The sequence below is a fragment of the Balaenoptera physalus genome (assembly GCF_965194825.1).
Source record: "Balaenoptera physalus genome assembly, chromosome: 3".
Taxonomy (NCBI): domain Eukaryota; kingdom Metazoa; phylum Chordata; class Mammalia; order Artiodactyla; family Balaenopteridae; genus Balaenoptera; species Balaenoptera physalus.
Window position 1 is genome coordinate 124,139,437 of NC_138890.1, and position 25,799 is coordinate 124,165,235.

The window sequence follows — 25,799 nt, forward strand, 5'->3', positions numbered from 1 at the left end:
GCTTCTGGGTTGAACGCTGGCTATGAATTATAGTCATTACAAGGGTCTCAGACGAGTTGCCGAAGTAGTAAAGACAACACTGTTGCTAAGGCAAGGGGACACCAGAAAGTCAATTTTCTGAAATCTCTGGCATTCCAGAACCATTAATTTACTAGCAATTTTGAGTGGACTATGCCTTCAAAATCACATAACAGTGTGAAAACAAATATACACACATTTGCCACGAGGAATACAGGAAACACATACTTTTCTCAAGAGCTATACTGCTTTCTTAGATGCAGGATCATATGTAGACTTTTTGTAACACGTGATTTGATTAATTTACCAAATGAGAGACAAGAGTAGACCAAATTTACCACAGACACATTCACAATAAGTTGAAGTCAGGGAATTCATCAGCATTCGACTTGACTTTGAGAAATGTCACAATCAGATGTTTATATAAAAAACTGACATTTTAGCCTAAATTATAGTCAAGGGAGAATACAGTCATAGGCCACCAGGGATGTTGCCTCCAATAAATGCAAATGGTCCACAAAGACAAAATGGAGAAATTCAGGTGGACAAATCACAGAAGTAGTACAATGTTAAGATTTTAGTAAAATTTACCTGTCGTTTCTGTGACCACGATTGGAGTACAATTGAATCAAGTATGTTTTTTTTTTAAAAAAAGAAGCAAAATAAGATGTTTGTAAATATACCAGATAAAAGGAATGAAAAGAAGTAAATCACATGTTCTCTAGAAATAATTTTATACTATTGAAAATGTTAAAAGAAAATAATTCTAAAAACATGCTTATAAAGACATCTGACCATCAATTAAATGGACACAGGTTGGTTCTAGTTTACTTGCCTAATTATTAAAGACTTAACCCATTCCTGGACTTTCTATTTTAAACACCTCCAATTTTTAAATGGACTTGTTCAGTCCGTTTAATAGCAATTATCAGAAACTAATCTCTGGAAAGAGTGAGGGACACAATTTCCCCCACCATGATCTTGCTTTGTGATTCCTTAACTCTCCTTTCCCTCAGGTATCAATGAACATATTTCAGATGAATGAACAACTCCAAGAGGAGACATGTTCTTATTAGTTCTGAAGCATAAATTACATTTGCTTACTCTGGAAAACACACAACTAGAAAGATGTTTAAACAAGAATATGCTCAGTACTCTGTTCAGCCACGGACCAGAAATAAGTTATGTTTCATAAAGTTCCCTAAGTTGTCCGTGTCTATTTACTCAAACGGAGCACAAAGGACCATTGCATTTTCATTACCATGACAACCGCACGTCAGAAATTCCTATATATGCTATATACAGTGCTTAAGAGAGAGCATGCCCTTTTCTGAAGAAAGCTATCACACAAGTATAATTTGGATCCTGCTAACAATGTTCTCTTTTCTTTGCAGCAGCTACCAGTAAAATGTTACCTGAAAACAAGAGTATATTCTTGCCAAAGCAACAAGGCTTTTTTGAAAAGAGTGCCTTCTTTGTGGGTGGAAACCTTAATTTTACACTAAATGAAAAAGTAAGAAGGGAAAAACATCTGATGGGAACACAGGATACAAAGAGATTGGCAAACAAAAAACAAAAACAAAACCCCCCAAAACCCAAAACACCCACATCATTTCAACACTAACCACAAAAAGTTAGATTAATATGGTATACAACAAAGGAAGAAAGAAAAGTCCCTATTACAACTGTATGAAGAGGAAGAAGATTTGTTTGTTTGTTTGTTACAGTCATCTGGTGTGAAACATTTTATGGTCTAGCTGATATTGGAACAAGATGAACTATGCCAGTATAATGCAACCAGAGTAACTCTGCCCACCAGTGCTCAACAAGTGCCTCATGACCTGACCTCTCAGCAGGCAGGTCTGTTCCAGTAATTTGCTTATGGAAATATATTCTGAGATTTAACCTGATAAATAACAGCTAGACAGCTAGGAGACATCCACAACATTTATTCAGGGCTCTCTCTATATTTCTTTTTTTTTATTTAAAAAAAATTTTTTAAATTTATTTATTTATTTTTGGCTGCATTGGGTCTTTGTTGCTGTGCACAGGCTTCTCACTGCGGTGGCGTCTCTTGTTGCAGAGCACGGGCTCTAGGTGCATGGGCTTCAGTAATTGTGGCACGTGGGCTCAGTAGTTGTGGCTCGCGGGCTCTAGAGTGCAGGCTCAGTAGTTGTGGCGCACGCACTTAGCTGCTATGCAGCGTGTGGGATCTTCCCGGAGCAGGGCTCGAACCCGTGTCCCCTGCATTGGCAGGCAGATTCTTAACCACTGCTCCACCAGGGAAGTGCCTCTCTCTACATTTCTAATGAAAGTGAAAGCAACTTATGTTACCTAAACCTCTACAACTTCTGGGGAAGGCAGAACAATGTCATTACCTCCATTTTACCACCACCAAGGAATAAAACGTTAAGTAACTCCACAATCAGACGGATTGTAAACCAGCATCATCACAGTGATTAGCAAATTACACAATATGTTTCCTTGCTCCAGACAAAATCTACTACACTATGATGCTCATTTTCATCCTTTTATTTTAACTCAATACTAAAAAACTAACTTGATAATTTTGCTCTCAAACACCTATTAGATAATATGGAAAGCAAGTGTGTGTCATCCTATTTCCCAGTCTGAAATTCAACTTTACAGGGGATGTCTACTGGGGGGTAAATTATCACATTATAAGTAAGATCAGAAAAGATTAATAAGTCTGACCTTTATCGTGTCACCCAAGAATAATTTTTAAAATAGGACAATCTCTCCCCTCTGTTGGACTGAATATACAAAATGATAAAATGTGGGACTCCTCAAATGGCATTACTTCCTAAAGGCTCAGAAATGCATGCCAAATGGTAGGGAATGGAGACATGGAATTTCCATGTTTCTTGAATGAAAAATCAACTTTAAAATGGAAGAGAAAGATGCCTGATGTCAAATAAAAATAGGCCAATTTGAGTTTGCATAGCAAACACAGGGTTCTATTTACTTGAATAAAAGTTCAAAAAGATGATCACTCATGTCCTAATCTAAATTAATGCTTTTTGAAGAGTGTGGAGGGAGTTCCATCTGGAAATTCCTGCAAAATGAACCAGAGGTCTCCTGTGATAATCTTCTGTTACGGTTTATGGTTTATTTGTTGAAAATTAACATGCCTAGGGGTTTGTGTATTTTTTTTTTTATAGCATAGAAACCAGATTCATCTGTCCTCCAGTCAGCCACTTAATTATTAGATTATCTTCGTTTTTATAAATCTGGCAGGATTAAAAGACTGATTTCAGTCACGTTTAAATGCGGGCTATAATGAGATTTGCATTTTCTTTCTACTTGTAATTAAAGGCATTCCCTTTTTAAGAGAAATGTATTTTAAAGACTATTTTTTTTAAATCAGTGTTTATAAGATTTCCCTTTTCACTTAGAATGGTACCACCACAGTGAATTAATATTCATTGGGCAAACAAACACAGGCTTTGTGGGACCAGTTAATTGTCACATTTTCTTTATGGTGCTTAAAATGAGCAATGAAAGTATCAAAGTTGGAATTGGGGAAAATCGGGGTATCGGTCTCAGGAAGTCCCTTGGAGATCACATCTTAATTACGCTTGTGTCCTCCCTATGGTGGAGGCCTGGTACACATAGGCATTTACCATATGGTGGGGAATGTGTGATTTTACAAGAGAATCTTAATTATCAGGAATTCCGAAAACGCTGCAAGCAGATCCTTTTCTCTGGATTTAGTTATATAAAATGCATTGAATGCTGACAAATGACAGTGAAGACGCTATAGGTTTTGCTCGTTAGTAACACGTGTTAAATCTATTTTTTTAACCTACCTATGTGTCTTAATTAAACGCTACTTTTATTCATTTCAAGGTATGATTAGGTCTCTGAAGAAAATTTAACAAATATCTAGGACAGGGACTTCCCTGGTGGCGCAGTGGTTAAAAATCCACCTGCCAGTGCAGGAGACACGGGTTCGATTCCTGGCCAGGAAGATCCCACATGCCACGGAGCAACTAAGCCCGTGTGCCACGACTACTGAGCCTGAGCTCTAGAGCCCGTGAGCCACAACTACTGAGCCCGCATGCCACAACTACTGAAGCCTGCGCGCCTAGAGCCCGTGCTCCACAACAAGAGAAGCCACCGCAATGAGAAGCCCGCGCACCACAGTGAAGAGTAGCCCCCGCTCGCCACAACTAGAGAAAAGCCCACGCACAGCAACGAAGACCCAACGCAGCCGAAAAAATATATGTATATACACAGACATATATATATATAAACAAATATCTATGACATTCAGACCATAAAATGAATTCATTCTGAATATGCAGAAACCTAGCTAAAGGGGCAATTTTGTTTTCCGTGTGTTTTTCCTGGGTGGAAGAAGGCAGGGTATATACGTGTTGAGAGGGATGACGGAACCCAGGAAGGTGAAGATTTGAATGTGACAGGGTGAAGTACACTAATTCCACACACAGAACACAGAAGAGGTGGCTGTGTAGACTCCTCTGACTGGGAGAAATCACAGTAGAAGATCCAGAACTGAAAAGGTTTGATAATAGATCATATACCCACTGTCCTCTGAGCAACAATACTTTCTCATGATTCACTGACCCAGATATGAGACATATAACTTTGATATTTGGTGTCCAATTCTAACTAAGATAGGAAGAGAAAACATAAAACATCCTCATGGCTTTACCTCGGGGAGATCACTAAATTGCTGGCTTGGTGCCCTCAAGGAAAGGCGTCTTAGAGTTTATACTTTGTGATGCCAAGTAACGTCATTTTTATTAAAAAAAAAACAAAAGGTATTTCAATAACAACAAAAACAATTGCACCAAGACATATAGGTGAATCAAGTCCTTATAATATAAGCTCAGATAATTCAGTAAAAATCTGTTGATCATCAAAAGCATGTATGAGACACTGCACTGGGGATGGGAGAAAAGGTGGAAATGGTTTTCTCCTGCCCTCAGTGAGAGCCCACCATCTAGGAAGGACCAAGAGAGGTACATATAGCTCTAAAGGGTAGTGGAGGGAGTGGGGTGGGGGGATGGGATTCTCCACGTAACACTTCATTATTCTACTCACAAGAAGTCCTTACCTCCGTGCAAATGAAAAATGGGCAGAGGCACTGGGGGAGAAGTTTCTTGGACTATCTTGAGGGCTATTTCCTGTAGAGAGAAAGAAGAAAAAAACTTGACATCATGACTTTGTTTTTGTATCTTTATCTACATCCAAAACCTTCTTCTCTTTAGTAGTAAGTTTCTGTACACCTTCGTAAAATGTCCATCTCCTCAAAAAATGTTTTACTTTTACCTGGAGCAGAGACAGGGGGTCGGCTTCCAGCACAGCTTTCCAAGTGTGTAATATATGAATAAACAAACCTACATCACCAACCAGCAGTTTTCCATATATTTAACAATCTAAATATTTCAGTCCTACAGAATAATGAATATACAAATGTCCTGGTTCCTACTCTTCCAGATGTTAACATTTCCAACAGCAGGATGGATGGAGAAGTATATGCTTCAATTGGGAGGGTGAGTCTTTCCATTTTAAGGAGGCAGTCTTGATATTTTTATTTACAGAAACCGAAATAAAATTCTGAGTTCTCAAAAATGAATCCTCATATTTCAAAGTACATATTTTAAAGGGAGAAATGTCAGAACAAGTCATAAAATACTGGGGAGAACCCAACAGTTCAGACCTATTCCTCAAATGATCCAGCTCTGTCTCAGCATGGCCTAGGGGCCCAGCGGCCCAGCAGGACTAACCCTTATCAGTATTTTCTTCAATAGTCTCTCTGCTCCTAAGCAGCTGGGTGGTGACTGGCCAGGCAGCCTTTAAAAGCCACAGTCACACAGAAGCTGGCAGAGGGTGTCCTCCCCAAGTCCTCTGGAGGCAGGTGGAGCATGGGTTGCTTACTGTAAAGTGGCAGCTCCTGGGGGACTCGCTACTTTCCCCATCAGAACATGTAACCTGCTACTGATCACTGAGAAAGCTTGGCAGGCAGCAGGTGAGGGGAGGTTCAGGGCACTCCAGACCACCCTGCTTCCCTCTGCATGTTTAATTAGGTTGGCAGAATTTCCTGAGGACCCGATGGGACTGTAGCTGGTGTAAATAAGGAGGTTAGGAAAGGCGGCAAACTAATCCTGTATGTTCTTGAAACACAGAAAATAAATCAAGAAGACATGTTTAATCCTTAACAACAAGCCAGTTGCCACATTACTGATTTCTTACCGGAAGTGACAACTGTAATTAGGGGTAAGGAATACAAGACGGCACCTTCAAGTCAGTACCTAGCTATAAAGGTAAACAATTTATTACCTGTGTGCAAAAAGAATAGATTAACGCATTAAAGTGGATAATTTCAGTGTTACCTTGAGGACTTCTGGACTGGCTACACCTCTACTGAAATTTTTCAATTAAAGTCGCAGATTTTATAGTGATAGCATCAACAGATGCCATTAAGTTTATGACAGACAGCACAATTAAAGCCATTTAACTGGGAAGCACTGAAAAGCCCATTTCTTTAAGGACAGAGAATCAGGAAGCATTTTCCCCCTGCAGCAATGAAATTTATCATGCCTTTGCATCTGTTGTTCCTTGGGCCCCCGGAGAAATGGATTCTGCATTTGCCATCCAGTAATCCAGGACTCTTTTTGTCCATTTATCTACACAGCTAAATTAAGTTCTTTGAACTTTTCCCAACAGCCTTCATTCCCCCTGCCCCCCTCCCCAATTTAGTTTGTGCATCACTCTTCATATTCCTTAAAAGGTCTTGATTTCAAGATGGCTAGAAATCTTGTTTCCAAAGGGAAACAAATCAAATGCCAGAAATCTCCATGTCGATTTTGCTTTTATTTGGGAAAAAAACGTTCGCTTTCCTCACACCCCACATAGAGCAAACTACCAGTAAATTATGAGGAGAAACAAAACAATTGATTGAAGCCAAGGCATTTTGAGAACAATCCCTGCTACCCTATTCACTGAGAATAAATAATAAGGCCCGTGAAACTTGGCACCAAATTCTTAGCCCTGTGTTCTTTGTAAAGAGAACACTATATCTGGAGATTTTATGAGATCAACCAGAACTAGAGAGAACTTGTTAAATGTTTTTAAGACTCTGAAGGAGGGAGAGACAAGGAATTATCTTAAAAACCTTTTCACTTTTAGAGATTTTAAGGAGTGGTCCCCCAGGAAGCTGTGTAACATCTTATAATACATGGCGGACCATCACTTTGAGGATGAATGGGCAGAGATAGAGATAGAGAGGTAGGTTAATTTAACTCTGCTTTTTAAACAAACAAACAAACAAAAAACCCAGGGCTAACATTAACCATTTCTCATCTTCGGGTTTTGCCTTCCTATTCTATGCTGCCTTTCCAGGCACTTCCATTAACAATGTTCCTCAACTCCAAGCTATAGAGCCATTCCTATTATCTTACTAACCACAGATCTTTCTTCTTGTTTCATGTCCCACTGAAGAGCTAGTTGAAATGCAAATACACACCCCCACATTATCACAAAGGCCCTTAAGTGCAATGGGATATTGGAGAAAATGAAGGTGGCCTGAACTAGACTGATAATTCCTTAAGGACAAGAGACTATAGCTTAATGTGAGGTCAGTTCAGCAAGCTGGAGATAAAGAGAAGGAATGGAAGGACTTCAGGAAGGGGACAGAATCAACCCAAACACAGCGGGGCAATGCAGTGGAGACAGGCTCTCCACAAGCAGGGAATTCAGACTGGTAAGGCCAATGAGTTGTGAACTACATGTATTGGTACTACCTAGTGGAAGGCCTTAAGAGATGTTTGGATGCAAGAGAGATGCTAGAGATTTTAAGCTGGCATGAGTATGCCGAGTGGACAGATGTGTTGCCGAGGAGAAGGAGCTAGATTAGGGCATGGAAAGCCAATAGAAAGGATATTCTGGTGAGCAAACCAAGGGTAATTGGTGATGGATTAGAAATAAGTCATGAAAAAGATTACAGACTAAAAGTGACTGAGGCTTCCAATGTGAGTAGACTGTCCCATTAACAGGGAACTTTCAGAGAGAATTGGGGCGGTAGTAATAGTAGAAGAAAAGGGTAGATGAGTATTCTAGACATTTTTGTCATTTGTTACAGAAAATTCCTCTATTTTCCTTAGGGAGAAATTAGAAGATTAGCAGATTAAATAGGCAGAAGTCAATCTTTGAGGTCTTTGTTCTCATTTGAAATAAAAATTGATTTCTATGTTGTCTCTTAAGTCTTAGGGGTACTATTTTGTTATACAAAACAACACTAATTTAGAACAGATTGAATTATAAAGCACACCTTATATAGTCTTAACTTAGAGATGAGGACCGGACTGTTGTGGACACGCACAGCACTTCCCCAGGACAAGAAAGTAAGATGGATTGAAACCAGAGTCCTATACTTGACCTTCACTGCTCACAGCGCTGCTCTCTGAATTCATCCACCCATCTGCAAAGCAATACCTGAGAGACGCTCAAACGAAAACTGGTGCCAGTTAATTCTCTGCCCATATGTGCAGCACTCGCTTATAACTCAAATCCAGCTGTTCCCAGGGATTTGCTGGCTCTCGGATGTTTGAGTGCCATGACACTTTATAGACTACTGTTTCTGACCTGGTAAAGGAAACCTTAGTAGTGGTCAGGCGTTGAATAGGTAATTAACTCCAGGATCCCCAGGGGCAACTAGCGTTGCTAATACACAGGCAGTACATCAAAACAGTACTTTACCTAACGGAGCTACACAGGGTGCCTCATTTTAGAGGCAGTTATTGTTAAGAAAGTGATTTCCAGATTAATTAAATTGTTTGATTGCTTTGTAATTAGGTTGGAGAAGTCCTGTGTCTTTACCACAGAGAAACAAGCTGCAAATCTTTTTAGAAGGCATATGCTATACCCACTATAGATTATTAATGTGCTTTTAATAGCTGTCTGTTCACAAAATGATAGTTTCTGGTTGCCTTGATTTTCTATCAGGACTTGAGGGATCCAAGAATTAATGATAATTGCCATTTGAAACTCTTGGTAGATCAAAAGAGCAAGCCCCCACTTGAATCCTTGTTATCATTACTTGGTGATCGGCTTAAATGAGTTGTGACTTCTTTACACCATAACAACCAGCGCTGTGTTTCTTAGTTGTTCTGTAGGAGATTCTCAGCGACGAATTGACACTGCTGAAAAACCTTAAGTCCAAACTTCACAGGACCAAACCTAGGACCCCCTCACAAGATGTTATGGCAGCAGATAAAGGGGGCAATGGAACAGTTATGCAGGGACCTCAAGCTGAGTGGACTTTGAAAAATAACAGTTCAATTTCACGTGAGAACTTTAAGTCTATGCTACCAGATCCAGCGGACGCCAGAGGAGAGTTAGAAATCCTCCTTTCACTTAGCTGTCTCAGAAACTGGCTCCTCTCCAGATATAACTGCAGAATATTAATTAAACCTGGGCAGCTGTTTAGACTCTAAGTGGACGGAGAGAAACCTTGATTGGCCTTCGGTGGCATTCTCTCAGGGTAAGCTGTGAAGTGTTCACAGCAGGCCAATAAATAGACTTTTATGCCTGGGTTTTCAAGTAAAGAGAGAATTATGCACAATAAATCAAGCCTTTCTTAAAATCTGGCCTCTCTGAACCTCTTTTGGTTTTCCCATCCCTGCCACATTGATCCTTCTTACCCAGCACCACTATTCACTGTCATCTGATTAATTCATTCAACAAATATTTATCAATAAATAAATGGTGTGATTTGATTTGCATTTTAGAAAGAGCCTTCTAGCTGTTCTGTGGCCAACGGGCTCTAAGCAGGCACAAATGGAAGCAGGGAGATCAGTAAGGAGGCTACCAGCATAGACAAGGTAAGAGATGATGGTGGTTTGGACAGGATGGGAGTAGATCTCAGGTATGTTCTGGTTGTAGAGCCAACAGGATTTACTGAAAAACTGGACTGAGTGGAAGTATGGGGGAAAGAACAAAATATTGCCATTTGCAACAACATGGATGGACCTGGAGGGTATTATGCTGAGTGAAGTAAGTCAGACAAATACTATATGATACCACTTATATGTGGATTCTAAAAAGTAATACAAATGAATCTATATACGAAACGAAACAGACTCACAGATATACAAGACAAACTTATGGTTACCCAAGGGGAGAGGGAGGGGAGGAGGGACAAATTTGGTGTATGAGATTAACAAACTACTATATATAAAATAGATAAGTAACAAAGGATTTACTGTATAACACAGAGGATTATACCCAGTATCTTGTAATAGCCTATAATGTAATATAATCTGTAAAAACAAACAAGCAAACACACAAAAAAACCAAAGCACTATGCCATATGCCTGAAACACAATCTTGTAAATCAACTATACTTAATTTAAAAAATGCGAAAAGCCCCTGAAAATCTGGGTGAGATTTACGCTCTTTTATTTACAGAGGCACCACCTCAAATAATTTTAAATATATTAAAATGTACTTATGTTCCATATATATGCAATCACATGTAACAATGTTACACTTCTTAGATGTAGCATTTATATTACTCAATTAAACATTGAAAAGTTCTATTATAGTTTTTTATTGTACTTGAGAGCAAATAACATTTTTCCAGCTCACATTATTCAGTACCTAACAGATCTAATAGCCCTATCTGTTTGATATAGCCAAACTAGAAAACAGTGCTAGTTAAAGGTTTGCAGAGAAGGAAAATTCTATAGGTTAACTAGTGAAGTTTGAGGAATGATAATTTCAATCATTCTGTATCATGTCACCATAGGTAAAACGGAATGAAGTGTAATGACAGGTATACTGTATTTCATTTCTCTCTTCTTCTCACTAACTTATAATTCTAAATGCTGGTGAGGGATAAATTTTGGTTATACATGTAGACACATAAAAAGCGTATTTTGAATTCTCAGTGCCTAAGCTAGTCCCTGTTACACAGTAAACTAGAAATGTATTTTTTTCTAATTCATCAATTATGTATTAAGTTCTTTTTATATACAGAGCTTTGAGTTACCTGCTAGAATAGATTAAATAGGTAAACAAGACCCAAAGAGCTAAAAATCTACTGACAGAAGATCTGTACATCACCAACTCTAGACTCATCTTGTGAAACCAATTCTGGATTCTTATTCATGTGAAAAAGAAATTTTCTTAGATCAAAGCCCTTAAATGTGTCAAAATTATTCACTAAAAACAAACTCTCAATGATGATACCACACAGAATGTACTGTCACCACACGCCCTGCTTTCTAAGGAATGACTGATGAGCTTATAGGGTGGAAAACATGTAGGGAGTAAGAGAGATATCCAATAACAGGTCAATTTCTATGTCATAAGACTCTCACAGATGCCTATTGCCTCCATTTCATGAAGCCATTCCTCTGAAATTTGTGTAGTGTATTTGAAATTCTGTGTCATTGACACGAATCTCTTGGAGATGTGTTATAATGAGTTCTTGGGAATGTTTTAGCTTTTCATTGACCCCTCCTTATTACTCTGAATTGATGTCATATCTCAAGGTGATCCCAAGTAAAGACTGGTGAATGTCAAGAGTGATGAAGAAAGTTGATTTTTAGTTGTATGTTTTCCTCCCATCTACAGTAATTCATCTTCCCAGCAATAGAGAAGAGATTACTTTTAGCCTTTGTTTAAATTTACTGAGAAGCGTCTGTAAGGTCAAGGTAGGGGAGGTAAGAACATAGCTACTGTAACAGATATTCCTAAGTTTCATGCAGTTTTATGAAATGTGATGTATTCTATTAATCTTAGATAATTAATTAGTCTCTGAATGTGGATAAAAGACTGAGTTAAAGAATGTAATCTAAGGTGTGCATATTTTTTTTTCTATCTTACATGAAGGGATTTCAATTCTTTAACATAATTAGATACAAAGAATTTCCATTTTTACCTAGAAGAGGGATGGACAATATCAGGAAATTGGTTCCTCTCAGACTGTTTGCTTCAGTTGCTGAGTAATTTCTAGTCAAAGAGGCAGTATTTAAATGAAACGCTGCACATCCATATAACTTGCTAAAAGTAATCTGAATGTATTCTCTATTATAAATCTCCTCCTTTCAGCTCCCCTTAAAAATATAAATACTAAATTTAAGGTGGTCCTACTTAACAAAATGGTAAATGTTCCTTTGGCTTTTGATACAAAGGCATTCATTCCATCTGAAAGAAGCAAAATAACTGTTACGTATTTTTTTAACAGTTAATTATGTTCGGTTTCTAACTCCAGAAATATCTTGAGAGTTAAAAGAATTGAAGACATTCAGTTCTATTGTTTCATAATAAAATAATATGTAATGTGCCAAGTATCTAATAAATCAGAATGCTGACTTTCAGTTCCCATAAACCATAAATACAAGATCTTAGAAATTCCCTGGCCCCAAGACTCTCCTCCAATATTTTTCTCCCACTCTCCTCTTCCATACCTTTAGATCAATAAACAGTTCTCAATATGAGGTGCACAGGTGGATTACTTGGAAAGCTTTAAAAATGCTGATGCCCAGGCCCTAGTCTACCCCTTTTAAATGAAGTGACTCTAGTCAGCTGCCAGGGCTGAGAACTACGGCCTTAGAATTTCCTTGTACTCCGTAAATCATACCCAAGACTTCATTAGCCATTTAGAGTTCTCAACCAGGAAGTCTTGGATTTTTTTACACTCCCCCCCCCTTTCCTTCTATAACTCAACTTTCCCTGCCTTCTTGTCTCAGCTATACTAATTTAATGTCCCTATTATACATTTACCTCACTCTGACCTCCAAGTAGTCTCAAAACAGGACTCAGACTGGAAATTCCTTCTCCATCAGCACAAAGAGTATCCCACCATGTCAACACTCCAGAAATCCCACCTGCCTGCAGGTGTCCTCTTAGGTTAATCAAGTAAGTTATTACACTTCTTCTACCCGAGTTCTATTGCTATTCTCCTCTAAACTCAATTATTTCCACAATTTCTCCTTTCCTCTAAAACAGGAACATCCCCCAAGCTAAGCTGTGTATCATTCCTATGTTCCTGGGTTAAGATTAAAAGTCTCTGTATAAGGAAATCATAGGGAAGAAAACATTCATAAACCATAACCCTGTTTATACTTTTACTATCAACTTTAATCATTTGATTGCTCAAAGCTGAAACACCAGCTATCGTTATAATCAGCATCTAACAGTATACGAACGAGATATTTGCCTTAAAACTGTACATCTCATTCTTTCATTTTTTTAATAAGCAGAATGCCTAATATTTGGCCCAGGTAATATCAGAACATGTAAAATTATTAGAAACGTTAAAATCAAGGCATGGGGGGCTCAATTCAACCAGTGACTATCAGAAGCAAAACTAAAATCATTCTAATTATCCTAATCATTCCTCCTTGCAGAAAGCATGATTTGCCCTTATCCATGATGGGGATGTGTCCATTTAGGGCCTTATTCTATTTATGGTCTATACAGGTATCCATATTTTTAGCATACAATCCTAAGTAACTGATGGGTGGGGTGAGGGGAGCTTGTTTCAAACCACATGCAACCCTGAGATTCTATACACACAAATATCAACCTTCAGGGAATCACTACCCTAAGGAGCCACAGATATTAATTATAATGTGTTGAACCCTTCAGGTATGTTGGGGTGTATTGAGGCAGGGAAACAAGTTGTAATTACTCTCTTAAAAAGCACAACGGGGTCCTCAAGGTCCTCTGAATGAAAAATTAGGTACATAGCAGGTACATAATTTGGCATATTAAATCATTTAATAAATACTTATTTATCTTACTAAATATAAGACCTGATACTATAAGACTACTAGAAGGAAATGGAGAAAAAGCTTCCCTGGTGGTGCAGTGGTTAAGAATCCACCTGCCAATGCGGGGGACATGCGGTCAAGCCCTGGTTGGGGAAGATCCCACATGCCATGGAGCAACTAAGCTCATGCGTCACAACTACTGAAGCCTGCGTGCCTAGAGCCCGTGTTCTGTAACAAGAGAAGCCACTGCAATGAGAAGCCCAGGCACCGCAACGAAGAGAAGCTCACACACCCCAACGAAGAGTAGCCTCCGCTTGCCGCAACTAGAGAAAGTCCGCACTCAGCAATGAAGACCCAATGCAGCCAAAAATAAATAAATAAAATAAATAAATTTATATATAAAAAAAAACTTAAAAAAAAAATTCCTTGACATTGGCTTTGGAAACAATTTTTTGGATATGACAGCAAAAGGGCAAACAACAAAAGCAAAAATAAACAAATGGGACTACATCAAACTAAAAAGCTTCTATGCAGCAAAAGAAACAATCAGGGCTTCCCTGGTGGTGCAGCGGTTAAGAATCAGCCTGCCAATGCAGGGGACACAGGCTCGATCCCTGGTCCAGGAAGATCCCACATGTCGTGGAGCAACTAAGCCCGTGCGCCACAACTACTCGCCTGCGCTCTAGAAACCGTGAGCCACAACTACTGAGCCCATGTGCCGCAACTACTGAAGCCTGTGCCCCTAGAGCCTGTGTTCCGCAACAAGAGAAGTCACTGCAATGAGAAGCCCACACACCGCAAAGAAGAGTAGCCCCCGCTCGTCACAACTAGAGAAAGTCCCTGCACAGCAACGAAGACCCAACGCAGCCAAAAATAAATAAAACAAACAAATTAAAAAAAAGAAAGAAACCATCAGTGAAATGAAAACGCAAACTACTGAACGAGAGAAAATATATGCAAACCATGTCTCTGACAAGGGACTGATATCCAAAAAATAACACAATTCAATAGCAAAAAACCAAACAATCTGATTAAAAATGGGCAAATAACCTGAATAGACATTTTCTCAAAGAAGATATACAGATGGCCAACGGGTACATGAAAAGGTGCTCACCATCACTAAGGCATCAGGGAAATGCAAATCAAAACCACAATGAGATTTTACGTCACAACTGTCAGAATGGCTATTATCAAAAAACAAGAGATAACAAACAGTGAAGATATGGAGAAAAGAAAACACTGGTTCACTGTTGTTAGGAATGTAAACTGGCGCAGACACTATAGAGTCTCCTCAAAAAATTAACAATGGAACTAACATATGGTCCAGCAATTCCACTTCTGCACATTTATCTGAAGAAAATGGCATCACTATCTCAAAAAGACATCTGCACTCCCACGTTCACTGCAGCATTATTATTTTTTTTTAAATTAATTAATTAATTAATTTATTTTTGGGTGTGTTGGGTCTTCGTTTCTGTGTGAGGGCTTTCTCCAGTTGCGGCAAGCGGGGGCCACTCTTCATCGCAGTGCGCGGGCCTCTCACTGTCGCGGCCCCTCTTGTTGTGGGGCACAGGCTCCAGACGCGCAGGCTCAGCAGTTGTGGTTCATGGGCCCAGTTGCTCTGTGGCATGTGGGATCCTCCCAGACCAGGGCTCAAACCCGTGTCCCCTGCACTGGCAGGCAGACTCTCAACCACTGCACCACCAGGGAAGCCCTGCAGCATTATTTACAACAGCCAAGACATGGTAATCACCTAAGTGTCCCTTGACGGATGAAAGGATACACACACACACACACACACACACACACACACACACAGTGGAATGTTATTTGTTCATTAAAAAAAGGAGATCTTGCCTATTGTGACAACATGGATGGACCTTAATGGCATTATGCTAAGTGAAATGAGACAGAGAAAGATAAATATTGTATGTTCTCACTTATATGTGGAGTCTAAAAAACTCAAACTCAGAAATAGAGAGTAGAAATCTGGTTGCCAGTTATTTGGGGTGGGAGAAATGGGGAGATTGTTAAAGGGTACAAATTTCTAGTTATAAGATGAATAAGTTCTGGGGATTTAACGTATAGCATGGGGACTATAATTAACAGTATTGTATTATATATTAAAAGTTGTTAAGAGAGTCAATGTTTAACGTTAACACCATACACACAAAAATCGTAATTATGTGAGGGGATGTAGAAGTTAACTAACCTTATTGTGGTAATGATTTCATAACACATACATGTATCAAATCAACACGTCATATGCCTTAAACTTGCATATGTTATATGTCATTAACATCTCAGTAAAGCTTGGGGGAGAGTCAATATATGCTGGGTACCTTGCTAGACCTATTAAGTCAAAGATAATTGATATGGGGGGGCTTCCTTCAAGTGATGTTGGCAGTGATGCTGGATGAAATGGAATACTGTCATTCTGGAGACTGTTTAAGCTAGAGCTCCGTATCCTGAGAACACTCAGAGGGTCAAAATAAACAATCACTTTGGGTGTCAGGTCAGTGTGAATGTAATGCAGACCAGTGCTTAGCAGTTGGACAGGAAAGCCCTGCCATATTTCCCTCCTTTTTGGCTGCAATGTGGCAGACCCTTGGTAGCCTTTGGAGGAAGTTAGATGAATCACACCATCTCTGACAATGCTCTCACCCACCAGGCAGGAAAGAAAGACCCAACAGAACATAATGGGATCCTGCACTCATGGTGATACGTATACATAAAGTGAGGAAGCCACAAATTCAGAAGACAGAAGAATGGATGGCTGCGAGAGGCAACCTTTCATCTGAACCCTGAAGGAAAGTGGTAACTGAAAGGAAAGGAGCCTTTTGAAGCAGAGGAAACTGAACAAACAAAGGGACAGAGTCTCAAAAGTGAACAGCACATTTTTACATGTCTTAATTTTATTACAAAAGCAATTATATACATTGTAAAAAAAAATTCAAATAGTTCAAGGAGGTATAAAATAAAGACTGAAAATCTCTCCTAGCCTCTGACTCTCATTCATTGATTCATTCAAACACTTAATATGAACTCATTATGGGCCAGGCACCACAACAAGCTATGGGCCACATGCTGCCTCCCCACCCCCACTTCTACTCTTCAGATGTATGGATTTATCTAGAAATACATGTAGATATATAAGTATATATTAGGTATACTTAAAAATTCCCCAAATAATACCATGCCACATATATATATATTTATACATATACACACACTTATATATACAGTTGAGCCTTGAACAACACAGATTTGAAGTGTGCGGGTCCACATATATGCAGATTTTTTCAACAGTAAATCCTACAGTACCACATGTGTTCAGCAGTTGACTGAATGTGTGGATATGGACTGCGAATACAGAGGAATTGTGAATCAGAGGAACCTCAGGTACAGAGGGACGACTCTAAGTTATACTGAGATTTTCATCTGCACAGAGGGCAGGTACCTGTAATCCCTGTCAACTATTTATATCCTGTCAACTATTTATATATATTTTCTATAATTGCTGTTTTTTGTTAATAATCTAGCTACAACTTTCTATATCAGTTCATCTAAATAAATCTCTGTCATCTTAAGAATCAAATAACATTCCAATATGTCTTGTAACATAATTTACTCAGTCTTCTATTAATGGATATTTAGACTGATTTCAGTGCTTTGATTATCCAATGAATATCTTCTGAATATTTAAGTGATTATATCCAAGAGCTAAATTCCTGGAAGCAGAATTACTGGCCCCAAAAGTGATTTCAGAAATCTCTTGCATTCCTATACATTAATGATGAAAAATTTGAAAGAGAAATTAAGGAAACACTCCTATTTACCACTGCCACAAAAAGAATAAAATACCTAGGAATAAACCTACCTAAGGAGACAAAAGAGCTGTATGCAGAAAACTATAAGACACTGATGAAGGAAGGAAATTAAAGATGATACAAACAGATGGAGAGATATACTAAGTTCTTGGATCGGAAGAATCAACATTGTGAAAATGACTATACTACCCAAAGCAATCTACAGATTCAATGCAATCCCTATCAAACTACCAGTGGCACTTTCACAGAACTAGAACAAAAAATTTCACAATTTGTATGGAAACACAAAAGACCCCAAATAGCCAAAGCAATCTTGAGAAAGAAAAACGGAGCTGGAGGAATCAGGCTCCCTGACTTCAGACTATACTACAAAGCTACAGTAATCAAGGCAGTATGGTACTGGCACAAAAACAGAAACATAGATCAATGGAACAGGATAGAAAGCCCAGAGATAAGCCCACGCAAATATGGTCACCTTATTTTTGATAAAGGAGGCAAGAATATACAATGGAGAAAAGACAGCCTCTTCAATAAGTGGTGCTGGGAAAACTGGACAGCTACATGTAAAAGAATGAAATTAGAACACTCCCTAACACCATACACAAAAATAAACTCAAAATGGATTAAAGATCTAAATGTAAGGCCAGATACTATAAAACTCTTAGAGGAAAATATAGGCAGAACACTCTATGACATAAATCACAGCAAGATCCTTTTTGACCCACCTCCTAGAGAAATGAAAATAAAAACAAAAGTAAACAAATGGGACCTAATGAAACTTAAAAGCTTTTGCACAGCAAAGGAAACCATAAACAAGACCAAAAGACAACCCTGAGAATGGGAGAAAATATTTGCAAATGAAGCAATGGACAAAGGATTCATCTCCAAAATTTACAAGCAGCTCATGCAGCTCAATATCAAAAAAACAAACAACCCAATCCAAAAATGGGCAGAAGAACTAAACAGACATTTCTCCAAAGATTGACAGATAGCCAACAAACACATGAAGGAATGCTCAACATCACTAACCATTAGAGAAATGCAAATCAAAACTACAATGAGGTATGACCTCACACCAGTCAGAATGGCCATCATCAAAAAATCTACAAACAATAAATGCTGGAGAGGGTGTGGAGAAAAGGGAACCCTCTTGCACTGTTGGTGGGAATGTAAATTGATACAGCCACTATGGAGAACAGTATGGAGGTTCCTTAAAAAACTAAAAATAGAACTACCATATGACCCAGCAATCCCACTAGTGGGCATATACCCTGAGAAAACCATAATTCAAAAAGAGTCATGTACCACAATGTTCACTGCAGCCCTATTTACAATAGCCAGGACATGGAAGCAACCTAAGTGTCCATTAACAGATGAATGGATAAACAAGATGTGGCACATATATACAATGGAATATTCCTCAGCCATAAAAGGAAACGAAATTGAGTTATTTGTAGTGAGGTGGATGGACCTAGAGTCTGTCATACAGAGTGAAGTAAGTCAGAGAAAAACAAATACTGTATGCTAACACAAATATATGGAATCTAAAAATAAATAAACAAATAAAAATAAATAAAAATGGTTATGAAGAACCTAGGGGCAGGACAGGAATAAAGATGCAGATGTAGAGAATGGACTTGAGGACATGGGGAGGGGGAAGGGTAAGCTGGGACGAAGTGAGAGAGTGGCATGGACTAATATATACTACCAAATGTAAAATAGATAGCTAGTAGGAAGCAGCCGCATAGCACAGGGAGATCAGCTTGGTGCTTTGTGACCACCTAGAGGGGTGGGATAGGGAGGGTGGGAGGGAGACGCAAGAGGGAGGACATATGGGGATATATGTATATGTATAGCTGATTCACTTTGTTGTAAAGCAGAAACTAACATACCATTGTAAAGCAATTATACTCCAATAAAGATGTTTAAAAAAAAAAAAGGGTGTTCACTTTAAACTTTTGTGCATATAACTAAATTGCTCTCCAAAGACACTGCCCTAATTTACACTGTCACTAGTGGCATCTGGAACACCATCTCCCCTCAGTCTTGCCAACACAGAATTTTTTCATATTTTGGTGGTATCATATTGTTTTGATATGCGTTTCTTTAGGATGAGTGAAACTGAGCCTCTTTTAAAATGTTAACTAACCATTTGTTCTTTTTTGTACTAACCACCTGCTTCATACTTTACTCCTCTGAGTTATGTTAGTCTTTTTTTGAAATTAACTTGTTTTTTGTTTTTCTGTACAATGAGGCAATTCTATCAATACACTGAAGATGTTTCTCCCATTTGTGCTTATCTTTTAATGTTGCTCATGGTAACTCATCTGCAGAGAAAAGTTTATGTAATCAAATTTATCAACCATTTTCCTTTATGGCTTACAAGGTTTTGTACCTTGTTTGGAAAGACCTTCCCCACTCCCAAATTATTTTCTAAATGCCACCATATTTTCTTCTAGTAGTTTTATGAGGTTTTTTTTAATTAAAATTTTTTTCTGTATCTACATGGGATTTATATGATTTAAGGAGTAAGATATAGCAGTCCAGTTTACTTCTTTTCCAAATGGCTAATCAACTGATTCAAGACCATTTATTGGCTTTAATAATCTACATTTTCCCCAATGATTTAAGTAAGGCATATTTAAGGAATGCCAAGTAACATGATGCCATAGAGGGGGAGCTGTAGGAAGTTAGGACAGAGTAGTAAATGATGGGGAGCATAGAGAATGGATGAGAATCAAACTAGAGAAATCTGAAGACCAGTTGGAAATATCCTTTAGGGCAGTATTCCAGGTGATTTTTGACCTGGATGGGACCGTGGAATCCCTATTTGTATCAAGTATTCCAGGTGATTCTTAGGCACACTAGAGTTTCAGGATGGCTTTAGAACAGTCATTCTTAACATTGGTTTCACATACAAACAGCCTAGGGAACTTTAAAAAATCCAATGACCAAGTCACACTTCAGTCCAATTAAATCAGAATGGGGATTGGGGTGAGGGAAGTAGCAGTCATTTTTAAAGCTTCCCAGGTGATTCCAATGTGCACTCAAGTTGGAGAAACAATTTTATAGATTAAGTTGTTCTCTAACCTAACTATGTATCAAAATCCCCTGGGGAGCTTTTAAAAAGATATACACTGATGCCAGGCCAGACAGATGGAGTTTCTGATTTAATTGGTCTGGGATCTGGGTATTTTTTTAAGCTCCACAGGTGATTGTAATGCGCAGCAAGGCTTTAGGACCTACAGTACAATCATTCTCAAACTGCAGAGTGCATCAGAAAGAATCACCTTGAGGATTTACTGGGCACCACCCCCATAGTTACTTAATTAGTGAGTATGGGTTGGAGCCTGATAGTTTTTTGTTTTTTGTTTTTTTTTTAGCCACAACGCTACTTTTTTTAAAAATTTTTTTAAAATTTTTGGCTGTGTTGGGTCTTCGTTTCTGTGCGAGCGCTTCCTCTAGTTGCGGCAAGCGGGGGCCACTCTTCATCGCGGTGCGCGGGCCTCTCATTATCGTGGCCTCTCTTGTTGCGGAGCACAGGCTCCAGACGCGCAGGCTCAGTAATTGTGGCTCACGGGCCTAGTCGCTCCACAGCATGTGGGATCTTCCCAGACCAGGGCTCGAACCCGTGTCCCCTGAATTGGCAGGCAGATTCTCAACCACCGCACCACCAGGAAAGCCCCGATAGTTTGTATTTTTAACTAGTCTCCTGGTGCTGCTCGTCAGTGGATCACACTTTGGGAACCACTACACTCATGCATGTCATGACAAACCATGGGATGTTTTTCTTTAGTTAAAAGACATAATTAAGTTCCTGTCTTAAAAAATAATAGCTTCAATGTTGAAGAAAGATTTGAGAGGCAGTGAGAGTATGCAGGAAGATGGAGCCCGGTTCTCATTCCACTGCAAAAGCCCTGAGCAACTGGCTGGGGAAAGGAGCCAGGTGTAAAACACATTTCAGGGGAGACTTAGCAGGGAGGGTTTAACGAAAGATGATGCTGAAGTTGCTAGCTTGGGTGACCGTGTGGATGATGTTGCCAATAGCTGAGAGTAAACAGAATTGGTGACAAGATACTTGGTATTGAATAACAGTTGGATTCAAGGTGCTGGTGGGACACATTCAGATGGAGAAAGTGCCAGTAAGTACAAACAGGCATCTGCGTTCAGGAGAAAGGCCCAAGATAAAACTGCAGGAAAAATCAGCACATGCGTGAATCAGAGGACCTTGGGCAAGAAGTGACTGTCACAAGTAAAAGGGTGACAAAGGATTTAACCCAAGGGATCCCAAGAGTTAAAATGGATGAGAAAACAAAGAGGAATGATAGGAAGCAAGGGAAGAGATAGTCAAGACGTAGAAAACGGTTCCTGACGTCAAATCCTGCAAGGATGCTCACACTGAGTAATATTGTTTTACAAAGAAGTCATTGCGTTCGACCACTGGAAGACCATGGTTTTCGTAGAGCAGTAGGACAGGAGTGGTGTTGTGCCTGGGTGCATCATCGGTGAATCCTGGCCAGTGCTGGACCTGAACGAGTTTCCCAAGGGAACTAGAGTAGGAATATTTGGCTTTGTTTAACTGAGACATTAAATGAAGATAACAACAGCTACACTTGGTTATTAATTTAATCAAGTTATAATTTTTAAAAGACATTTCAAATGTTATAATAGCTCATAATTTCACAGAATGATTTAAAACCTACTATTAAAAATGTGCTATCAGGTGGAACATCAAGGAGGTAATACCTAAATGAGGGGTTGCCTTTCACACTTTCTGACAGGAAGCTACAGCAAACCAAAATGTTTCCTCTATAGCCTAGAATATCTAATTGTCGAACCTTAGTACAGAACAATTTTACTCAGGATATTTTTAATTAACAACATCTCTTTTACTAGAAAATATAGGAAAAAGTTCTGCTAAATAGTTTTGTAATGTTTTCCAACAGCAATTAACTCAGATAAAAAAAGAAAGAAAGAAAGAAAGAAAGAAAGAAAAAAGACATTTTTATTCAGCAATGTATGTCATAAAAAAACAATCTTCACCCAGATCCTACACTACCCTTCAGCAGACGTATGCTTTTCTAAGTGATGCTAGGGTAGAATATAGCAGCATATGCCCATCACCCCCATGGGGCTGACTAAGGATAAATTAGACTGAGGGGATAACTTTAGTAGTACTACTAATATTGGAAAATGCTAAACATAAAACTGTTTAACTGCTTTAAACTGGAGGCAGATGGTGAGGGTGGAAGCAATATGCACATAGGATCTTGCTGGTGAAACGTTTAAAATCCGTAGAAAAGGAACTGCTCACTTTTAAAATAACCTTAAAAAGCCTGAGTCTAAAGCTAACACACACTCATGGTTGAGGACTTGAAAATACCTAAAATTATAGAAATGAAATTGGTAATTCTACAAATGTAATGTGGGGTTTTTCTTTGGTCTGTTTTTTATAGTGTGTACTCGTATACACAAACATACTTTTAAATAGGATCATGCACCATATTGTTTTTGTATCCTGCTCTTTATAATTAGATTATAATAATAATAATATTAATATTAATATATTATATTAATATTATTATATTATATTAATAATATAATTATTAATTGTGATTATAATTTCCCTATCCATTAAATATTTTTAAAAATGTGATGATTTTTTAATGGCTACACATTATTTATTATACAGGTGGCCTATCATTTAAAGCATCACTCTTCTTACTATTCAATGTTTAGGCTGTTGCTATTTTTGTGCTATACAATGCTGCAATTAACATCCTGAAATATGTATTTCTGAATACTTTTCTGATTTTTTCCTTAACTTATATTTCATGAAGAGCAAATAATAGTTCAAGGGATATGAACTATTTTTAGGGTTCTTGACATAAAATATCACTCTGCTTTCTAAAAAGACTGTAAATTTACATCAATGTACTGAGAATACCCATCTCACTGTACCATTACCAGAAAATGATTATTACCATGTATGCTTTTAATATTTGCAAATCAGGTGAAACCTGGTATTTCATTATTTTGATTTGCATATATTTGATTAGTGAGAGACTGAACTTTTCATTTGTTTACTTGTCATTTCCATTTCTTCCTTTGTGAGCTGTCTGTTCATGTACTTTGCCTATTTATTTAGTGGGATATTAGAATTTTTTCTTACATTATTTAAAAGAGCTCTTTATGACTTAATAATACTAAACTTCTGCCCATTATATTTGTTGCACATATTTTCGGTTATTTGTTAGTGTTTTCATTTTGTTTATGATATTTAACTTACAGAATTTTAAACTCTTAATATACTCATATTATCAATCTTTTCCTTAGCAATTTCTTCCACTTTTTTATGCTCAGAAATTATTTCCCCATCCTAAACATACAAATATTCAACTGCATATTAATTTTACTTTTTAGGGCTTACTTTTTTGCAGGTAAGTTAAAATACATACAGAAACCATTTTAGTATATAGTATGAAGAAAGCTCACCTCACATATTTTCATACAGAGAGCCAATTTTTTCAATATCATTTGCTGATTAAACTTTTTCTTTCTCAGTGGTGTGTGATGTTTCCCTCATCATATTGTCTTCAAACTCTGTCAACTTTTATTTCATGTGTAAATGGCTGCCTGCATTTGTATCATTTTATGATATGTGTTAATCTCAGGTAGTCAGGTCTGACTCACTGAATTCACTTGGCCAACTCTATCGACCCAGTCTTCCAAATGTGCTCTAGACTCATCATGCCATGTTACCACAGTGAGCACGTGTCATCTTTATGGTCACCCAGTATCTTCTGAACAGCCTCTCTACAGGAGAGAAATTTCCCATATCATGAGACCTGCCTCCCCAAGCTTGGTACTCTCACCCACTTTTCCAGCTTTCCTTGTATCTAGAGCAGGGGTCCCCAGCCCCTGGTCTGCGGCCTGTTAGGAATCAGGTCGCACAGCAGGAGGTGAGCTTCATCTGCCGCTCTCCATCATTCGTATTACTGCCTGAACCACACCGCCCCCCCACCCCCGCCCTCGCCCTGGGTCTGTGGAAGAACTGTCTTCCACAAAACCGGTCCCTGGTGCCACAAAGGTTGGGGACCGCTAATCTAGAGCACAGGTGAGGCTTTGCCAATTAAGTCTAACTCAACTTTAGCTTGAAAGAAGGCAGTATGAGGAAGGAGGTGCCAGAGGAATCAATTTCGGTGGCAAAGGTGGTGGTGGACGCATCCCTCTTGGGTGGCAACAGTGTCAGAGTTTCTGGAATCCAGATATCAGGGGGAGCAGCAGGCATGACTTGCACTGGCACAATGCCAAACTGTGGTTGGGCACTGTGGCCTTCAGGCTATGTGGCCTTCAGTGCTCACTCTCTGGCCCTTCTGACAGTTCTGTGAGCTACGTAATACACCTTAATAAATTCCTCTGCTTAAACTAGATAGAGTGAGTGTGGTGCTTGTAATGAAGGAAACGGAGTTACACACCACACACACACACACACACACACACACACGCAAGGATTCTGATGGGAACTACCTAAGTACTGTAATATAATTTGGGGAAATTATAATATTTAGGCTTTTTTTACCTTTTCTCCAACGAATATGGTGTGTCTTTTCATTATGCAAAACCAGTTTAGATTTCAAATAAAGTTTTGTTGTTTCTTTATAGCAATCTCTTTCAAGTCTCTTTCTAATTACTTCAGAGGCATGATATTTTATGACCTTTTTTGCAGGGGAAAGGGAGTGTGGGAAAAGAGAGTAGAATGCTATCATGAATTGAGGCCTTTCTTTCATTATCGTTTATAACTGGTTAAAATTGATAATATACAGTAAGATTAATTTCTCTATATTCATCTTATATACAACCTACTTAATGAATGCTTTTGTTAATTTTAATGCATACTTTATTCTGTTGGATATTCTAGGTTATTTATATCATCTAAATTAAAAAAATTTTTACCATCTTTCAGTTACAGATTTTGTTTCAGTTTTAAGTGTCGCTTGACTGCAAAGAACCTCTAGAATAAAGTTAAATATTAATGGGGAGAGATTTTCATAGAATTCCTCTAGTATTTTACTTTAGTAAAGTAAGATATTGACCATTAGTCTAAACTAGATATGTCTCTTACTACATTATGGAATTCTTTGTTCATTCTCAGTCTCTAAAGAGTTTTTAGCAGAAA

At 38.4% G+C, this 25,799-nt stretch overlaps 1 protein-coding gene across 15 annotated transcripts in view; it reads right to left on the reverse strand.

The window, feature by feature from the left end:
• Positions 1 to 25,799, reverse strand: part of MAST4 (microtubule associated serine/threonine kinase family member 4) — a 562,656-nt gene that overhangs the window by 68,616 nt on the left and 468,241 nt on the right. For all 15 annotated transcript variants that reach the window (XM_082457027.1, XM_082457026.1, XM_082457025.1 and 12 more), the window contains one exon: positions 5,123 to 5,192. In XM_082457027.1, the coding sequence (XP_082313153.1) occupies positions 5,123 to 5,192 (70 nt within the window). The remainder of the gene's footprint in view (positions 1 to 5,122; positions 5,193 to 25,799) is intronic.